This window comes from Ornithorhynchus anatinus, chromosome 4, assembly GCF_004115215.2.
Source record: "Ornithorhynchus anatinus isolate Pmale09 chromosome 4, mOrnAna1.pri.v4, whole genome shotgun sequence".
Classification (NCBI taxonomy): Eukaryota; Metazoa; Chordata; class Mammalia; order Monotremata; family Ornithorhynchidae; genus Ornithorhynchus; species Ornithorhynchus anatinus.
In genome coordinates this window covers 125,007,421-125,023,763 of record NC_041731.1, presented here as the reverse complement: position 1 = coordinate 125,023,763, position 16,343 = coordinate 125,007,421, and the positions used below count along the sequence as shown (strand labels likewise).

At 44.9% G+C, this 16,343-nt stretch overlaps 1 protein-coding gene across 2 annotated transcripts in view; it reads right to left on the bottom strand.

The window, feature by feature from the left end:
* The window catches only part of CLNK (cytokine dependent hematopoietic cell linker), a 208,208-nt gene that overhangs the window by 82,662 nt on the left and 109,203 nt on the right, over positions 1–16,343 (bottom strand). The window contains exons 4-5 of one of the 2 annotated variants that reach the window (XM_039911666.1): positions 16,022–16,062; positions 9,963–10,119 (exon numbers count right to left, since the gene is read on the bottom strand). In XM_039911666.1, coding sequence (XP_039767600.1) covers positions 9,963–9,968 — 6 coding nt within the window. In that variant the 5' untranslated portion in view covers positions 9,969–10,119; positions 16,022–16,062. Of the gene's footprint in view, positions 1–9,962; positions 10,123–16,021; positions 16,063–16,343 lie in introns of those variants that run through there. The other variant, XM_039911667.1, reaches the window with a different exon arrangement.

Genomic DNA, 16,343 nt, shown 5'->3' with positions numbered 1-16,343 from the left:
TGCTGGACATTTGATATTTGGCCCACCCCTAACTTTCAAACACTCAGGTATATATCTTTAAATTATATATTATAAATTACTTAGTCATATTAATGTCAGTCTCCCCTTCTAGATTGTAAGCTTGTTATGGGCAGGGAATCTGCTTATTCTCTTGTATCGTACTCTCCCAAGCACTTAGTACAGTGTTTTGAACAGAGTAAGCGCTCGATAAATACCACTGACTGACTGATTGATTAATGATTTGCTCAAGGTAACACAGCAGACAAGTGGTAAAGCTGGGATTAAAATCCAGGTCCTCTGACTCCCAGGTCCATGCTTTATTCACTAGGCCATGCTGAGTGGAGTAAACAGCCTATTTGAGAAGACTACATTTAGTGAACAAGATTTTAGTTTTAACACATTCCTTATCTCATTTCAAATATTCCAAACAAAATGATGTTGGAGTTCCCCATTAGGGATGGTGGTTCATCCACAGCACCAAGACAGCCAGGCCAAGAACTTACATACAGGAATTGATTGTAGTGTTAGTGGTTTGCCCACTACCACTCACACCCTGTCCCTTAAATAATATTAATAATACTTATAGTATTTGTTAAAGGCTTACTTTGGGCAGGCACTGTACTATATACCGGGTGGATATAAGAAAATTGGGTTGGACGCAGACTTGTCCCACGTGTCGTTCAGTCTCCCTTCCCGTTTTCCAGATGAGGGAAGTGAGGCCCAGAGAAGTGAAGTGACTTGCTCAAGGTCACACAGCAGACAAGTGGCGAAGCCGGGGTTAGAACCCATGACCCTCTGAGTCCCAGGTTTGTGCTTTATCCACTAAGCCATGCTCTCTTCCGGTCTTGGTTCTGCTGGGCCTTGGAATTCAGTGAGTTAGTTGGTATGCAGGGGTTTAGGCCTTGGGGAAATGCATGTGTGGTCTTTACACCCATTAGCCAACAGGAAAAAAACCCCAAAAAACAAAAGAGCTAGGAATGGGAATGGAACTACTAGTGAAAAGCAGATTTACCCTCAGACTTTAATTATCCAAACCTTGATTATCAAAATGAAGCTCTTATCTGAAATGGGGCCATGTTCCTGTCACACCTCGTTTGTGGGAAATCTCCCCCGGCTGCCTAAATTGGGCCCGTGCGTTTTCAGTGTGAGTGGTTCCACTTACAAGACAAGCGGCACCATGTAGGAAATTGTGTTCCAGTCCTGCTGTGACTCCTTTTCTAAGCACCCCGTTGGCCCTGCAGATCTGAGGCACCAAGACCATATTCTTTAATGTCTTGAACACCTTAAATGTCTTGAACACTCCCGGGTCTGGGCTCGCCAGCCTGTGGTGGGTATTTCCAGGGGCAGAAGGGATTTTTATTTCAAAGAGGGTCACCGCTTCATTTCAGGGGGAGCTAACCACCCCCAACTCCAAGCCTATGGGACAATGTTTGGGTGTTTGAGTTGAAGAATGAATCTGATTTACCTCAATTATGGGAACAGAAAAATCCACCATTTCCCCTCCATCTTCCTTCCTTCAGCTTTCAGCCATGTTGGTTAATGGGGGCAGGCAGTGCGTCTGTTACATTGTTCTCTCCCAAGCCATTATGACAGTGCTCTGCACACAGTAAGCACTCAAAAATGCCACTGATTGATTGAATGCAGGCATTCATTCATTCAATAGTACTTATTGAGCGCTTACTATGCGCAGAGCACTGTACTAAGCGCTTGGAATGTACAAATCGGCAACAGATAGAGACAGTCCCTTCCCATTGATGGGCTTACAGTCTAATCGGGGGAGACAGACAAAAACAATAGCAATAAATAGAATCGAGGGAATGTACATCTCATTAAAACAATAGCGACGAATAGAATTGAGGTGATGTACATCTCATTAACAAAATAAATAGGGTAATAATAAAATAAATAGGGTAACAAAATAAATAGGGTAATCAGAGGCATGATTTTTTTTTATGGTATTAAGTACTTATTATGTGCCAAGCACTTTACTATGCACTGAGGTAGATACAAGCTTATCAGGTTGGACACAGTCCCTGACTCACATGGGGATCACAGTCTTCAGATGAGGTAACTGAGCCACAGAGAAGTAGTGATTTGCCCAAGGTCACACAACAGACACATGGCAGAGCCAGGATTAGAACCCAGTTCCTTCCGACCCCCAGGCCTGTGCTTTATCCAGTAGAACACATTGTTTTTCTTAGGCCATGCTGCTTCTCACAATAATAATAATAATAATAATAATAATATTTATTACATGCTACTAAGTACCAGGCATTGTACTAAGCACTGGGGTGAATACAAGCATATCGGCTTGGACACGGTCTCTGTCCAACATGATGATGATAATGGTATTTCTTAAGCGCTTACTATGTGCCAAACACTGTTCTAAGCAACCAGTCTCAATCCCCATTTTACAGACGAGGGAACTGAGGCACAGAGAAGTGAAGTGACTTGCCCGAGATCACGCAGCAGGCAATAATAACAATAATAATGATAATTATGGTATCTGTTAAGTGCTTACTATGTGCCAAGCACTATTCTGGGGTAGATACAAGGTAATCAGGTTGTCCCACGTGGGGCTCACAGTCTTAATCCCCATGTTACAGATGAGGGATCTGAGGCAAAGAGAAGTGCAGTGGCTTGCCCAAGGTCACACAGCAGACAAGTGGCTGATCCGGGATTAGAACCCATATCCTCTGACTCCCAAGCCCGTGCTCTTTCCGCTAAGCCACGCTGCCCAGTCAGGATTAGAACCATAACGTGAGAAATGACATGTCTCGGTATTTTGGGCACTGGAAAAGGGGTATTGAGGGGAAGGAGATAAGAGTGGAGGAAGGGGGAATTCAGGCCTGAGGATGTACAACCTTCATTTCCCCAAATCTCCCCACTCCTTTCCTCTCCTTTCTTCCCTCTGCTCTTTTTTGACTTCCTGCTGCTTGACTGTTACATTCTGGATGTGAGTGTGTGGGTTTCCACTATCCCGGTTCCCTGGGATTCCGCTTCTGGACTGGTCAGTGTTATGGAGGGAGAGAGAGGCAGAGAGAGAGAGAGGGACAGAGAGAGAAATTGATAAGAAGAATAATAATGTTGGTATTCGTTAAGTGCTTACTATTTGCAGAGCACTGTTCTAAGCGCTGGGGTAATCAGGTTGTCCAACCTGGGGCTCACAGTCTTAATCCCCATTTTACAGGTGAGGTAACTGAGGCCCAGAGAAGTGAAGTGACTTGCCCAAGGTCACACAGCTGCCAAGTGGCAGAGCTGGGATTCGAACCCATGACCTCTGACTCCCAAGCCCGGGCTGTTTCCACTGAGCCACGCTGCTTAGGAGAGACAGAGAGAGAAGGTAAGCAGTGATGCCTAATGGAAAGGGCTCATACCCGACCCACATTCTTATCCCGACTCTGCCACTCGTTGGCTGTATGCATTTATTCATTCATTCATTTAATCGTATTTTATTGAGCTCTTACTGTGAGTACTGTAATAAGAACTCGGGCGAGTAGGGAAGCAGCGTGGCTCAGTGGAAAGAGCCCGGGCTTGGGAGTCAGAGGACGTGGGTTCGAATCCCGGCACCACCGCTTGTCAGCTGTGACAACAGGAGAACTGAGGCCTTCCCTCCCCGAATCCGACAGATAATGACTCTCTCCCCTTTCAAAGCCTTACTGAAGGCCCGTCTCCTCCAAGAGGCCTTTCCTGCCTAAGCCCTCCTTTCTTCTTCTCCCACTCCCTTCTGTGTCACGCTGATTCCCTCCCTTCATTCATCCCAGCTCGCCACTTGTCAGCTGTGTGACTTTGGGCAAGTCGCTTAACTTCTCTGTGCCTCAGTGACCTCATCTGTAAATTGGGGATTAAGACTGTGAGCCCCACGTGGGACAACCTGATTCCCTTGTGTCTACCCCCGCGCTTAGAACAGTGCTCTGCACATAGTAAGCGCTTAACAAATACCAACATCATTATTATCCCCCCTCTCCCAGCCCCGTAGCACTTGTGGACCTACCTGTCATTTATTTATTTCTAGTAATGTCTGTCTCCCCCTCTAGGCTGTAAATTCATTGTAGACAGGGAATATATCTGTTTAATAATAATAATAATAATGTTGGTATTTGTTAAGCGCTTACTATGTGCCGAGCACTGTTCTAAGCACTGGGATAAATAAGAGGTAATCAGGTTGTCCCACACGGGGCTCACAGTCTTAATCCCCATTTTACAGATGAGGTCACTGAGGCACAGAGAAGTTAAGTGGCTTGCCCAAAGGTCACACAGCAGACAGGTGGCCGAGCGGGGATTAGAATCCACGTCCTCTGACTCCCAAGCCCGTACGCTTTCCACTAAGTCACGCTGCTTCTTCTCTTTGTTAAGCACTTACAAGGTGTCAAACACCGATCTAAGCGGTGTGGCTCAGTGGAAAGAGCCCGGGCTTGGGAGTCAGAGGTCATGGGTTCTAATCACGGCTCTGCCGCTTGTCAGCTCTGTGACTTTGGGCGAGTCACTTCACTTCTCTGTGCCTCAGTTACCTCATCTGTAAAATGGGGATTGTCTGTGAGCACCACGTGGGACAACCTGATCACCTTGTATCCTCCTCCTCCTCCTTCTTCTTCTTATTGTTATTAATATCTGAGCGCTGAGGTAGATGCAAGTTCATTAGGTTGGACACAGGCTTTATCCCACAGACGAAGTAGGAGGGACAACAGGAGAACTGAGGCCTAGAGAAGCAAAGTGACTTGCCCAAGGTCACACAACAAACAATTAGCAGAGCCGGGGATGGAAGCTCTTTGCACTAGGTCATGCTGCTTCTCCATGCCTCAGTTCTTCATCCATAAGGTGGGGATTAAATATCTGTTCTTCGTCAGTGGTACCTGTTCTCCCTCCCCCTTTGACCGTTAGCCTCATATGGGTCAAGGCCTTCATTCATTCATTCAATAATATTTATTGAGCGTTTACTATGTGCAGGGCCCTGTACTAAGTGCTTGGAATGTACAATTCGGCAACAGAAAGAGACAATCCCCGTCCACCGACGGCAGTCTAATCGGGGGAGACAGACGGACAAAAACAAGACAACATAATCATGATAAATAGAATCAAGGGGATGTACACCTCATTAACAAAATAAATAGGGTAATAAAAATATATATACAAATGAGCACAGTGCTGAGGGGAGGGGAAGGAGGAGGGGGAGGAGCAGAAGGAAAGGATCTGACCAGGTCGTCTTGTTCTTACCCCAGCATTTAATTCAGTGCTTGGCAGATAATAAGTGCTTAATACATGCCAGGGTTATTATTTTTTTATTGGCATTTGTTAAGCACTTACTATGTGCCAGGCACTGAACGAAGCACCGGGGTAGATACAAGCTCATCAGGTTGGACACAGTTCCTCTCCCACATGGGGCTCGTATTCTTATTCTCCATTTTACAGATGGGGTAACTGAGGCCCAGAGAAGTGAATTGCCCAAGGTCACTCAGCTGGGATTAGAACCCAGGTCCTCTGACTTCCAGACCCAGGTTTTCCTCATCTGTCAAAGGGAAATCCAATACCTTTGAACAGAATTTGGTTGATTGGCTTATTGATTGTTTTTTCCTTCAGACTCAGACATTTTCCCAGGAGACAAACCAAGAATGGGCCTAGTTATTACTTCGCCCTCTTACTTAGACTGTGAGTCCTGTGTGGGACAGAGCCTGGGTCCAACCTGATGACCTCATATCTCTCCCAGTGCTTAGTCCAATGTTTGGCACATAGGAAGCGCTTTACACTTATTATTATTATGATTATTACCATAATTAATCCCACCTCCTCTAACAAACCTTCCTTATTTATTTCTCAATTCCCTTAGCCGTAGGAACCATTAATCAACTCAAGCTTTTACGGACTCCTTTACACTCATGCTCAGCATTTGAATCTAAACATTTATTCGATTCTTTATTTTTACCACTCCAGTTGGAAATACTTTTCCATTTGTCCCCACTACTAGAGTGTAAGCTCCCTGTGGGCAAGGAACATATCGCTTCTCGTTCTGTATTTCCCCAAAAACCTACTCTCGTGCTCCACGTCGAGTGGACGCTCAATAAATATCATTATTATTACTACTACCGATCACATTTCCTGAGCACTTACCACGTTCAGAGCTTTATACTAAACAAGACTTGGGAGAATACAATATTACGGGCTCGTTCCGTGCTACGAGCTTACAGTCTACGCGGGAGGACAGCATTAGTATAAATGAATAACAGTTGTGGGGTTGAGGGAGGGCGGTAAAAAAAAAAAAGGAGCAAATGAGAGTAACGCAGAAGGGAGTGAGAGAAGAGATGACATGAGGGCTTAGTCAGGGAAGGCCTCTTGGAGGAGATGTGCCTTCAATGCGGCTTTGAAGCGGCGGATCGTGATTGTTGGATATGAAGGGGGAAGGTGTTCCAGGCCAGAGACGGGACGTGGCTCAGTGGTCGGCGACGAGATAGACCAGATGGAGGTAGAGCGAGGAGGTTGACTTTAGAGGCATTATTATTACCGCAATAACAACTATCACTATTAAGCTGCTTGGTGCCTTTTCGCTTGGCCAAGCCAGACTTCCAGGCAAAGCAGACCTCCTCGGAGATCCTCCAGAGTGGCGGTACCTCACGAGGTTGCTGGCAAAGCACTTCGCAATGCAAGATAAGCGCTCGACGATCAAGCCAGACGCCCGGCTATCGGAGGAGGTCGTGTGTTCTTTACTTACATGCAGACTTGTCTGGGAGTCACAGGCCTGCTGCTTTATGGTGATATGGGTCTTAGTGTCTATGGAAATGTGAGTGTTCGCTGTGGCTCTGAAACAACGTGTGTCTATGACATAAACAGATACACAGACAGTTTAATCTTCCGCTCTGATGTTTCGTGCTTTCCGTGGTTCACAGCAGAAATCATCTGGCGCACACGTTTCCTTAACAGTACTGTTTGTGGTATTTAAGTGCTTTTTATATGCCAGGCACTAACCACTGGGGTGGATACAAGCAAATTGGGTTGGACACTGCCCCTGTCCCACACAGGGCTCACAGTCTTCATCCCCATTTTACAGATGAGGTAACTGAGGCACAGAGAAGTTAAGTGACTTGCCCAAGGCCACACAGCCGACAAGTGGCAGAGCTGGTATTGGAATTCATGACCTTCCGACTCTCAGACCTGGGCTCTATCCACGACGCCGTGCTGCTTCCCTGTTCCTTCAGACAGCTCTGTCTCCGTACCCGCACTGAAAAGACAGCACACTCTCCTACAGCCATCATATTCACTCAATCGAGCGCTTACTGTGTGCAGAGCACTGTACTAAATGTTTGGGAGAGTATAATACAATAATCAATCAATCAGTGGTGTCGACTGAGCACTTACTTTGTCTAAAGCACTGTACTAAGAGGTTAAGTGCCAAGCGCTGTTCTAAGCATTGGCATGGATACAAGGTAATCAAGTCCCTGTCCCACATGGGGCTCACACTCTTAATCTCCCTTTTACAGATGAAGTAACTGAGGCCCAGAGAAGGGAAGAGACTTGCCCAAGGTCACACCGAAGACACATGGCAAGGATGGGATTAGAACCCAGGTCCTTAGAAGCAGCGTGGCTCGGTGGAAAGAGCACGGGCTTGGGAGTCAGAGGTCGCGAGTTCGAATTCCAGCTCCGCCACTTGGCGGCTGGGTGACTGTGGGCAAGTCACTTCCCTTCTCTGGGCCTCAGTTACCTCATCTGTAAAATGGGGATGAAGACTGTGAGCCCCACGTGGGACAACCTGATTCCCCTGTGTCTACCCCAGCGCTTAGAACAGTGCTTTGCACATAGTAAGCGCTTAACAAATACCAACTTTATTATTATTATTATAATAAGCACATTCCCTGCCCCCAACGAGCTTATAGTCTAATTGTCCCGAGCTGAGGATATTAATGATGATGATGATAACGGTAACTGTGGTATTTGTTAAGCACTTACTATGTTTCAAGCTCTATAGTAAGGAGTGAGGTAGATACACGATAATCAGGTCAGACGCGGTCCCTGATTGGGATAATATTCTAAGTAGGTGGGAGAAGAAACGTCTAGGTCTGTTTTGGGCTTGTCTACTGACAGAACGTCTAAACTGGGGTGAATCACTTAATGGCTCTCTGTCTCAGCTTCCTTAAAGGCAAAAAAAAAAAGGCAAAAAATGGCTTAAGTTGGAGCTCACGTATATTGACTGACTGACTGACTGAGTGAGCTTATCCTACCCCATAAGGAAAGGGAAAGGATAATGTGATACACTCCAAAATGCTGAGAAATCTTCTGCAGAAAGGTGGACGTGAACAATATTGAAGAATTACGGTACTTGTCAAGCCCTGACTATGTGCCAAGCACTTACTAAGCACTGGGATAGATACAAGTTAATCGGGTTTTACACAATCCCTATCACACATGAGGCTCATACTCTTGTCCCCATTTTACAGATGAGGTGACTGAGGCCCAGAGAAGTTAGGTGACTTACTCAACATCACACAGTGGACAAGTGGTAGAGTCGGGATAAGAACCCAGGTCCTTCTGACTAACAAATCACAGGGAAGCAGCATGGCCAGGTGGCTAGAGCACGGGCGTGAGAGTCAGAAGGACCTGGGTTTTAATCCTGGCTCCGCCACTTGTCTGCTGTGTGACCTTGGGAAAATCACTTCACTTCTCTGTGCCTCAGTTACCTCATCTGTAAAATGGGAATAAAGACTGCGAGGTCCGTGCGGGACGTGGACTGTGTCCAACCTGATTAGCTTGTTTCTGCCCCAGTGCTTAGTACAGTGCCTGTCACATAGTAAGCATTTAATAAACGCCATAAAAAAAGAACAAAATAGAATGCTATTATCACTACTACTACAGCTAGGTGCGGTTTGTCACGGGAGTGGCTGACACTGGATTGAGTATGATACTTGGCTGAGTGGCAAGAGCACGGCCTCGGGAGTCAGAGGTCATGGGTTCTAATCCCGGCTCCACCACTTATCAACCGTGTGATTCTGGGCAAGTCGCTTACCTTCTCTGGGCCTCAACGACCTCATCTGTAAAATGGGGGTGAAGACTGTGAGCCCCATGTGGGACAACCTGATTACCTTGTACCTACCCCAGTGCTTAGAACTGTGCTTGGCACAGAGTAAGCGCTTAACAATTACAAACATTCTTATTATTGGATCTCCCAGGAGATCTTAAGAAGGAAGACATCTTTCTGGGTTGGTTTAGGGGCAGTTCTGAATTACTGGAGGCAGTGCTTCTTGTTTGCCACAATCAATCAATCGTATTTATTGAGGGCCTACTGTGTGCAGCGTGCTGTACTAAGCGCTTGGGAGAGTACAGTGCGACAGACTGGGAAGACACATTCCCTGCCCACAAGGAGCTTACAGCCTAGGGGGGAGACAGAGACTGATAAAAATAAATAAATTACAGATATGTACACAGCTGCTGTGGGGCGAATAATGAGTGCAATTCCAAGTTCAAGGGAGACACAGAAAGGACAGGGAGTAGGGGAAAGGCGGGCTTAATCCGGAAAGGCCTCTTGGAGATGTGATTTTAATAAGGTTTTGAAGGTGGGGAGATTGATTGTCATATTGGGAAAGTTCTCTAGTCCAAAATTATAGCTGAAACAATTAGCTTGTTTTCATAAAGTAATATACAACAAATACTTTGCTTTGCCCCATGGGAAATCAGGGTACAGACAATGTCCAGTGCAGATTAAATGCTTTAGTGGTAAATACATATACTGACTCAATAATCTTTTTTTTTTTGTAGCCGTAATTGAAAGACACTGCTTTGTTACAGTGAATGAAACAAGATGAATTATTCCAAAAGATGCAAACTGTTGATGGCTCCTAAATGCAATGAGCAAGAAATGTAGGCTTACAATGCCTCTTTCCTTAGGGAAGACTGAAAACTATGAGCAGGCCTTAATCCTATTTTTACACCTCACCAAATGGTTATGCATTTTCACATTACAATCTCGGGGCAGAAGTTACCTGCATATTCTGATTCCTGAATAGGTCGCGGGGGGAGAATTCTCAGCGACTTAAATCCGTCCTCTTCAAAGGTTTTCACGGTGTCGTAGTCATTTGGGTCTTCGTAATCACCACGGCTGCTTTCTGCTCCAACAAGCCCTTTGGTAAACTTCCTGGCCTAAGTAGAAGAGAGCACTAGGTAAGGTAAAAGAAGACAAAATGGAGATGCAGATCAGAGAGGAAGACATGGCATCAGCTGTGTCAATAGATTTGCTCAGAACACATCTAGACTGAAAGCTCATTGTGGGCAGGGACTGTGCCTATTTATTGTTATACAGTAATCTCCCAAGCGCTTAGTACAGTGCTCTGCACACAGTGAGTGCTCAATAAATCGAAGATTTTAAAGTCTGTTCCATACAATGAATGAACGAATCAATCAAAAGTGGGAGAGTACAGTATAACAGAGTTGGTAGACATTTTCCTACCCACAAGGAGCTTACAGCCTAGAGGGGGAGACAGGCATTAATATAAATAAATTACGTATATGTACGTGAGTGTTGTCATTTTATTTTTCAAGCACTTTATGCGTGCAGAGCACTTTAGTAGTACAGTAAGAGTAAGGAGGTACAATCCTTGCCCTTTGTGACTTTAAAATCTAGTGGGGAAGAAGGGTCGGGGAAGCAACTGAGTATAAGGATACTCTAGACCGTCAGCTCGTTGTGGGCAGGGGATGTGTCTGTTTATTGTTATGCTATAATCTCCCAAGAGCTTAGTGCAGTGGTCTGCACGCAGTAAGTGCTCAATAAATACAAATGAACGAATGAATGAATAAAGATATTTACCTAAATGCTATGGGGAGGGGTGGTGAATGCCTAGGTAGTTTTGGGGGTACGGTTTCAAGTGCATAGGTGATACAGTAAAGTGGGAAAATGAAATTGGGAGATTAGAGGTTAATCAGAGGAGACTTTCTGGAGGAGAAATGATATCGGTAGGGCTCTGAAGGGAAAGATGGGAGCCTAGAACAATTCAGTGATGTGCAATCGAAAAGTTCAGATGCTTTACCCTGAAAAAGAAAAAAGAAGAATACTAATGGCTGTTAAGTTATTTGAGGGCAGGGCTCATGTCTACTAGCTGTATTGTACAGCACTCAGCACAGTATTCTGCAGACAGTAGACTGGATGTTTTTTGAGGGCAAGGATCGTGTCTATCAAGTCTATTGTATTATATCCGCCCAAGCTTTTAATACAGTGCTCTGCACAAAATAAGTGCTCAATAAATATCATTTGATCGATTGAACAAATATATTTTGAGCTTAATTCTTCATTGTCCCTTATCTTCATTCCCAAGTTCTGGCTCTTCTATTCAAACAACATCCGAAGTAGAGAAGTAGCGTGGCTTAGTGGATAGAGCAAGTCACTTAACCTCTCTCTATCTCAGTTTCCTCTTTTGTAAAATGAGGATTAAGGTTGTGAGCCCCATGAGGGTCATGGATTGGGTCCAATCTGATGATATTATATCTACCCCAAAACTTAAAACAGTGCCTGGCTCAAAGTAAGTGCTTAAGTACCCAAAAATAAATGGGCACAAAAACATTGTACTTACAAACTTTATCTTGGACTATGGATGTTCTCATTCACTACAGAGAGCTCGGCCTTGATTCTCATCAGGTGTGTCTCTGCAGCTGAAATCTGCTCAGCTCCATTTTTGAAAGAGCCCTGCCCCAGGGAAGGTAACGAACTACAAGATGACGATCTCATTCTGTGGACTCCCAGGTAGAGACTAGTGATGTTTTCACCAAATCGTCTTTTTCTGCCTCCCCCTTTCAGGTTGGTGGCCCCTGTGACCCAGACAGCACTTAGTGTCCCTAGCTACACACCAGCTAGATGAATAGGCTGAAACCGGTGTAAACGGTTTGCACAGTTCAATCAATCCATGGTATTTCCTGAGCGCCTAATATGTGTAGCATTTTATAATCAGTGCTCGGAAGGGTACGATATAACAGAGTTGGTAGCCACATTCCCTGATCACCAGGACCTTCTTTGGCTCTGAACCATGCAATAGAATGGGTAGACAGGATCCCTGCCCACTAGACTGTAAACTCTTTGAAGGCAGGGAACCAGTCTACCAACTCTGTTATATTGTACTCTCCCAACAGAGAGGGAAGTGGCGTGGCTTAGTGGTTAGAGCCCAGGCCTGGGAGTCAGAAGGACCTGGGTTCTAATCCCATCCTCGCCATGTGTCATCGGTGTGACCTTGGGCAAGTCACTTCCCTTCTCTGGGCCTCAGTTACTTCATCTGTAAAAGGGGGATTAAGAGTGTGAGCCTCATGTGGGACAGGGACTTGATTACCTTGTATCTACGCCAGGGCTTAGAACAGTGCTTGGCACATAATAAGCACTTAACAAGTACCATTGTTATTATTAACCTCTTAGTACAATGCTCTGCACAAAGTAAGTGCTCAGTCGACTCCACTGATTGATCGACAAGTCTTTTTTAATTTGTTTTTCTCACGATCACTGAATCGACATCATCTCTAAAACTCCATCCATACTGGACGGAGGACCAGAAAGAAAGGTATTCTTTCTGGACCTCCTTGGAGAAGCAACCTTGTCTAAAAGTTCTCTCTGCACCTCCCTTCCCACCACATACAAAGTAGTGAGTGCTAGTAGACAATACAGGAGTTATCCACTTTTTGGGCTCTTCAGATCTGCCGTCACTGCTGACTATTTAGGGACTCCCTTCCCTTGGTTTAAGGAGCTAAATAAATATCTATCGTCTATTTTCATGGTCTTTGTTAAGTGCTTACTATGTACCAGCTACTGAAATAAGCACTGTGGTGGATACCGGCTAATCAGGTTGGACACAGTCCATGTCCCACATGGGGCTCACAGTCTTCATTCAGTCATTCATTCAATTGTATTTAGTGAGCACTTACTTTGTGTAGAGCACGGTACTAAGCGCTTGGAAAGTACCATTCAGTAACAAAGAGGGACAATCCCTGCCATTTTAAAGAGCAGGGAACTGAGCCACAGGGAACTGAGCCACAGGGAAGTTAAGTGACTTGCCCAAGGTCACACAGCAGGCACGTTGTGGAGCCAGAATTAGAACCCAGATCCAGATTTCCAAGCCCGTGCTCTTTCCACTCGGTTGTGCTGCTTCTCTATTTATTTCGACTTATGAGATTGTTTTGTTTCAATGGAATATTGTGTAACTAAATGTTGGGATAGATGCAAGATAATCAGGGTGGACACATCTTTAGCCTACACGAAGCTCAGTGTCTAAGTTCTTGAAAGAAAAAACAGGTATCTTTCTCCCATTTTACAGATGAGGAAATTTAGGCATGGAGAGTTAGGTGAATTTTGTAAGTGAATTGTCTAAGACTAGACAGCAGACCACTGGCAGAGGTTGGACTAGAACCCATGTCTTGGCTCCCAGACCCATGTTCTTTCCACTATGGTTTGGCCTAGTATAAAGGTCACTGTGACCTCAGGAGTCCTGGGTTCTAATCCAGGCTCTGCCACTTTCCTGCTGTGTGATCTCGGGCAGGTCACTTAACCACTCAACTCCCTCCATCTTAAACTGTGGGCCCCGGGGGAGACAGAGACTGTGTCCAACTTGATAATCACATATCTCTCATATCTACGATGCTTGCACATAGTAAGCACTTAACAAAATATTATTTTATTGTCTACCCACTCTGCTATTAGGTACTTTCCCAAGTGCTTAATACAGTCCTCTGCACATAGTAAGCACTTAATAAATATGGATTGGTTGTTTTTATCCTCTGTGCTTTTCTCAGGTGTAAAATGGGAATTAGGTTAGACTTTGAGCTCCATGTGAGATGGGAATTGTGGCTAATTTGATTATCTTGTATCTATTCTGGCACTTAGCACTGTGCTTGGTACATATCTAGCACTGAACAGTTACCTTAAGTATTATCGGTAGGCCACACCGCCTCAGAAAGAGTATAACATTTTAAAAGATAATAGAATAAAATATACCTCGTAGATAAACTATCAGATGAAAAAGAATGGGAACAATAAAGCCAATTCCTCTGCATAATGCCTAGCAGAAGTTTTCACAGAGTTTATTGAGAGCACCCTGCAGAGTTCTGTCATCTGCGGGTCTAAAACATCTTTCGATTCCTACATCGAGGGATGAGTTCACTCTGTTCTCGTTATGAAACTCATCCCAGTTTTTCGAGTAAGTAATTGGCTCATGTGGAGTAGGGGCTTACAGTATCGTACAGTCAGAAGTTCTCAACCTATCACACCTTCCCTCAGAAAGAACTCCATTGCTTCTAAATTGGAGCACGAGATGAATGACACACTGTAATTTCAAAATTTGATTGGCCTGGGGATTTTATTAACGTGAACCGGTGGAGATGAAATCGTGATTCACGGCATCAGCCGTGGGGCGGGAGTAGAATCGGCCACATGGACCGGATTCGGCTGCGACGAACAGCCCCTGGTTTCCCAAACGGATTCCCCACTGATTTTCATCAAATGCCACTCCTCCATGTCCTCGGCCCACCTGCTGTGTGACCTTGGGTAAGTCACTTCTCTCTGCCTCATTGCCCACAGCCATAAAATGTGGATTCTATCTCAGCTCTCCCTCCTATTAAAACTGTGACCTCCAGGTAGGGCAAGAACATTGACAGACCTAGGCTAAGTGGTCCACTGGAGAAGCGGCATGGCTTAGTGGAAAGAGCCCGGGCTTGGGAGTCAGAAGTCATGGGTTCTAATCCCGAGTCTGCCACTAAGGCCTCTGTTGACAAAGCTGTTTGATTTTGGTCAAGTCACTTAAATTCTCTGCGCCTCAGTGACCTCATCTGTCAAGTGGAGATGAAGACTGTGAGTCCCACCTGGGACAACCTGATTATCCTCCATCTCCCCCAGCGCTTAGAACAGTGTTTGCAACATAGTAAGTGCTTAACAGATACCAACATTATTTAATAATGTTTATTATTATTATAAAGAACATAGGATTGGGACTCAGGAGTCCTGGGTTCTAGTCTGAGCTCTGTCACTTGCCTGCTGTGTGATCTTGAGCAAGTCACTTAACTGCTCAACTCGCTCCTGCTTAGACTGTGAGCCCCAGGTAGGACAGGGACAGTGTCCCTTGGTAATCTCGATACCTTGTATCTGCCTCAGTGCTTTGTACAGTGCTTGGCAGATAGTAAACATGTAAACAATACAGTAAAAACGTGCCTTTGAAGCAGCATTAATTCTTTGCCCCTTACAGTATCACTTACTCTAATATACTGCCTGAGTTGGAGAGGAGGGAGGGATTTGGGCATACGATATGAATCTATCAATCAGTGGTGTTTACTGAGCGCTCAGAGTGCAGAGCACTGTATTAATCGCTTGGGAGAGTAGCGTATAACATGTTCGGTAATACCGGTTGGATCTTGTGGAACTGCTTTTACCTCTATTCTGTCCAGGTTTGCCTGAACATTTTCAAGATGGCACTGTGCTTGGCAGAGCAAAGAAAACAGTAGCACACACCAAAATTGAACTTTATATAGCAATGACCATCTGAGATCTACTACGTAACTATGAACATTGACAAATATGTGTGGGTGAAGGTGTGGGTGTGCATAACTCGAATGCAGACATATTGGTTTCTGTTATTATTGCATCTGTTAAGTGCTTACTACGCGTCAAGCACTGTTCTAAGCGCTGGGATAGGTGCAAAATTAATCAGGTCTGGGCACAGTCCCTGCTCCACACGGGGTTCATAGTCTTAGTAGGCGGGAGAGCAGGCGTTGAATCCCCATTTTACAGGTGAGAAAACTGAGGCTCAGAGAAGTGACTTACCCAAGGTCAGACAGCAAGCAACCGGCAGAGCTGGGATTAGATCCCAGGTCCTCTGATTCCCAGGCTCAGGCTCTTTCTACTTGGCCATACTGCAAGTGAACCTTATCAATTTTGGCAGAGGCTTAGAAGGTAGTAATTTAGCTACCTAAGAGTGAGGAACTTCCGAGAGGTTAAAACCATACATCCAGGGAAGAGTTTCTCTCAGTTTCAAAGGAAGTGGCCATTTTTAAGAAAGGTGAAAAGGAAAATGAACAGATTTACCTCACTGGATGGATTTACTTCAGTATTTCTGGTCTTGCCTTCTAAAAAAAAACACAAACCAAAATGTAAATGTCTCCATATAATAATAACTGTGGCATCTGTTAAGTACTTACTCTTTGGACTTGGATTCCAATCTTTGCTCCTCCACTTTCCTGCTGGTTGACCTTGGGCAAGTCACTTCATTTTTCTGTGCTTCAGCTTCCTCAGATGTAAATTTGGGAATCGGTGCTTGTTTTTTCCTCAGCCTTAGATTGTAAGCCTCGCATGGGACAGGGACTGTGTTTGATCTGCTTGAACTGTATCTACTCCAGCGTTTAGTAGT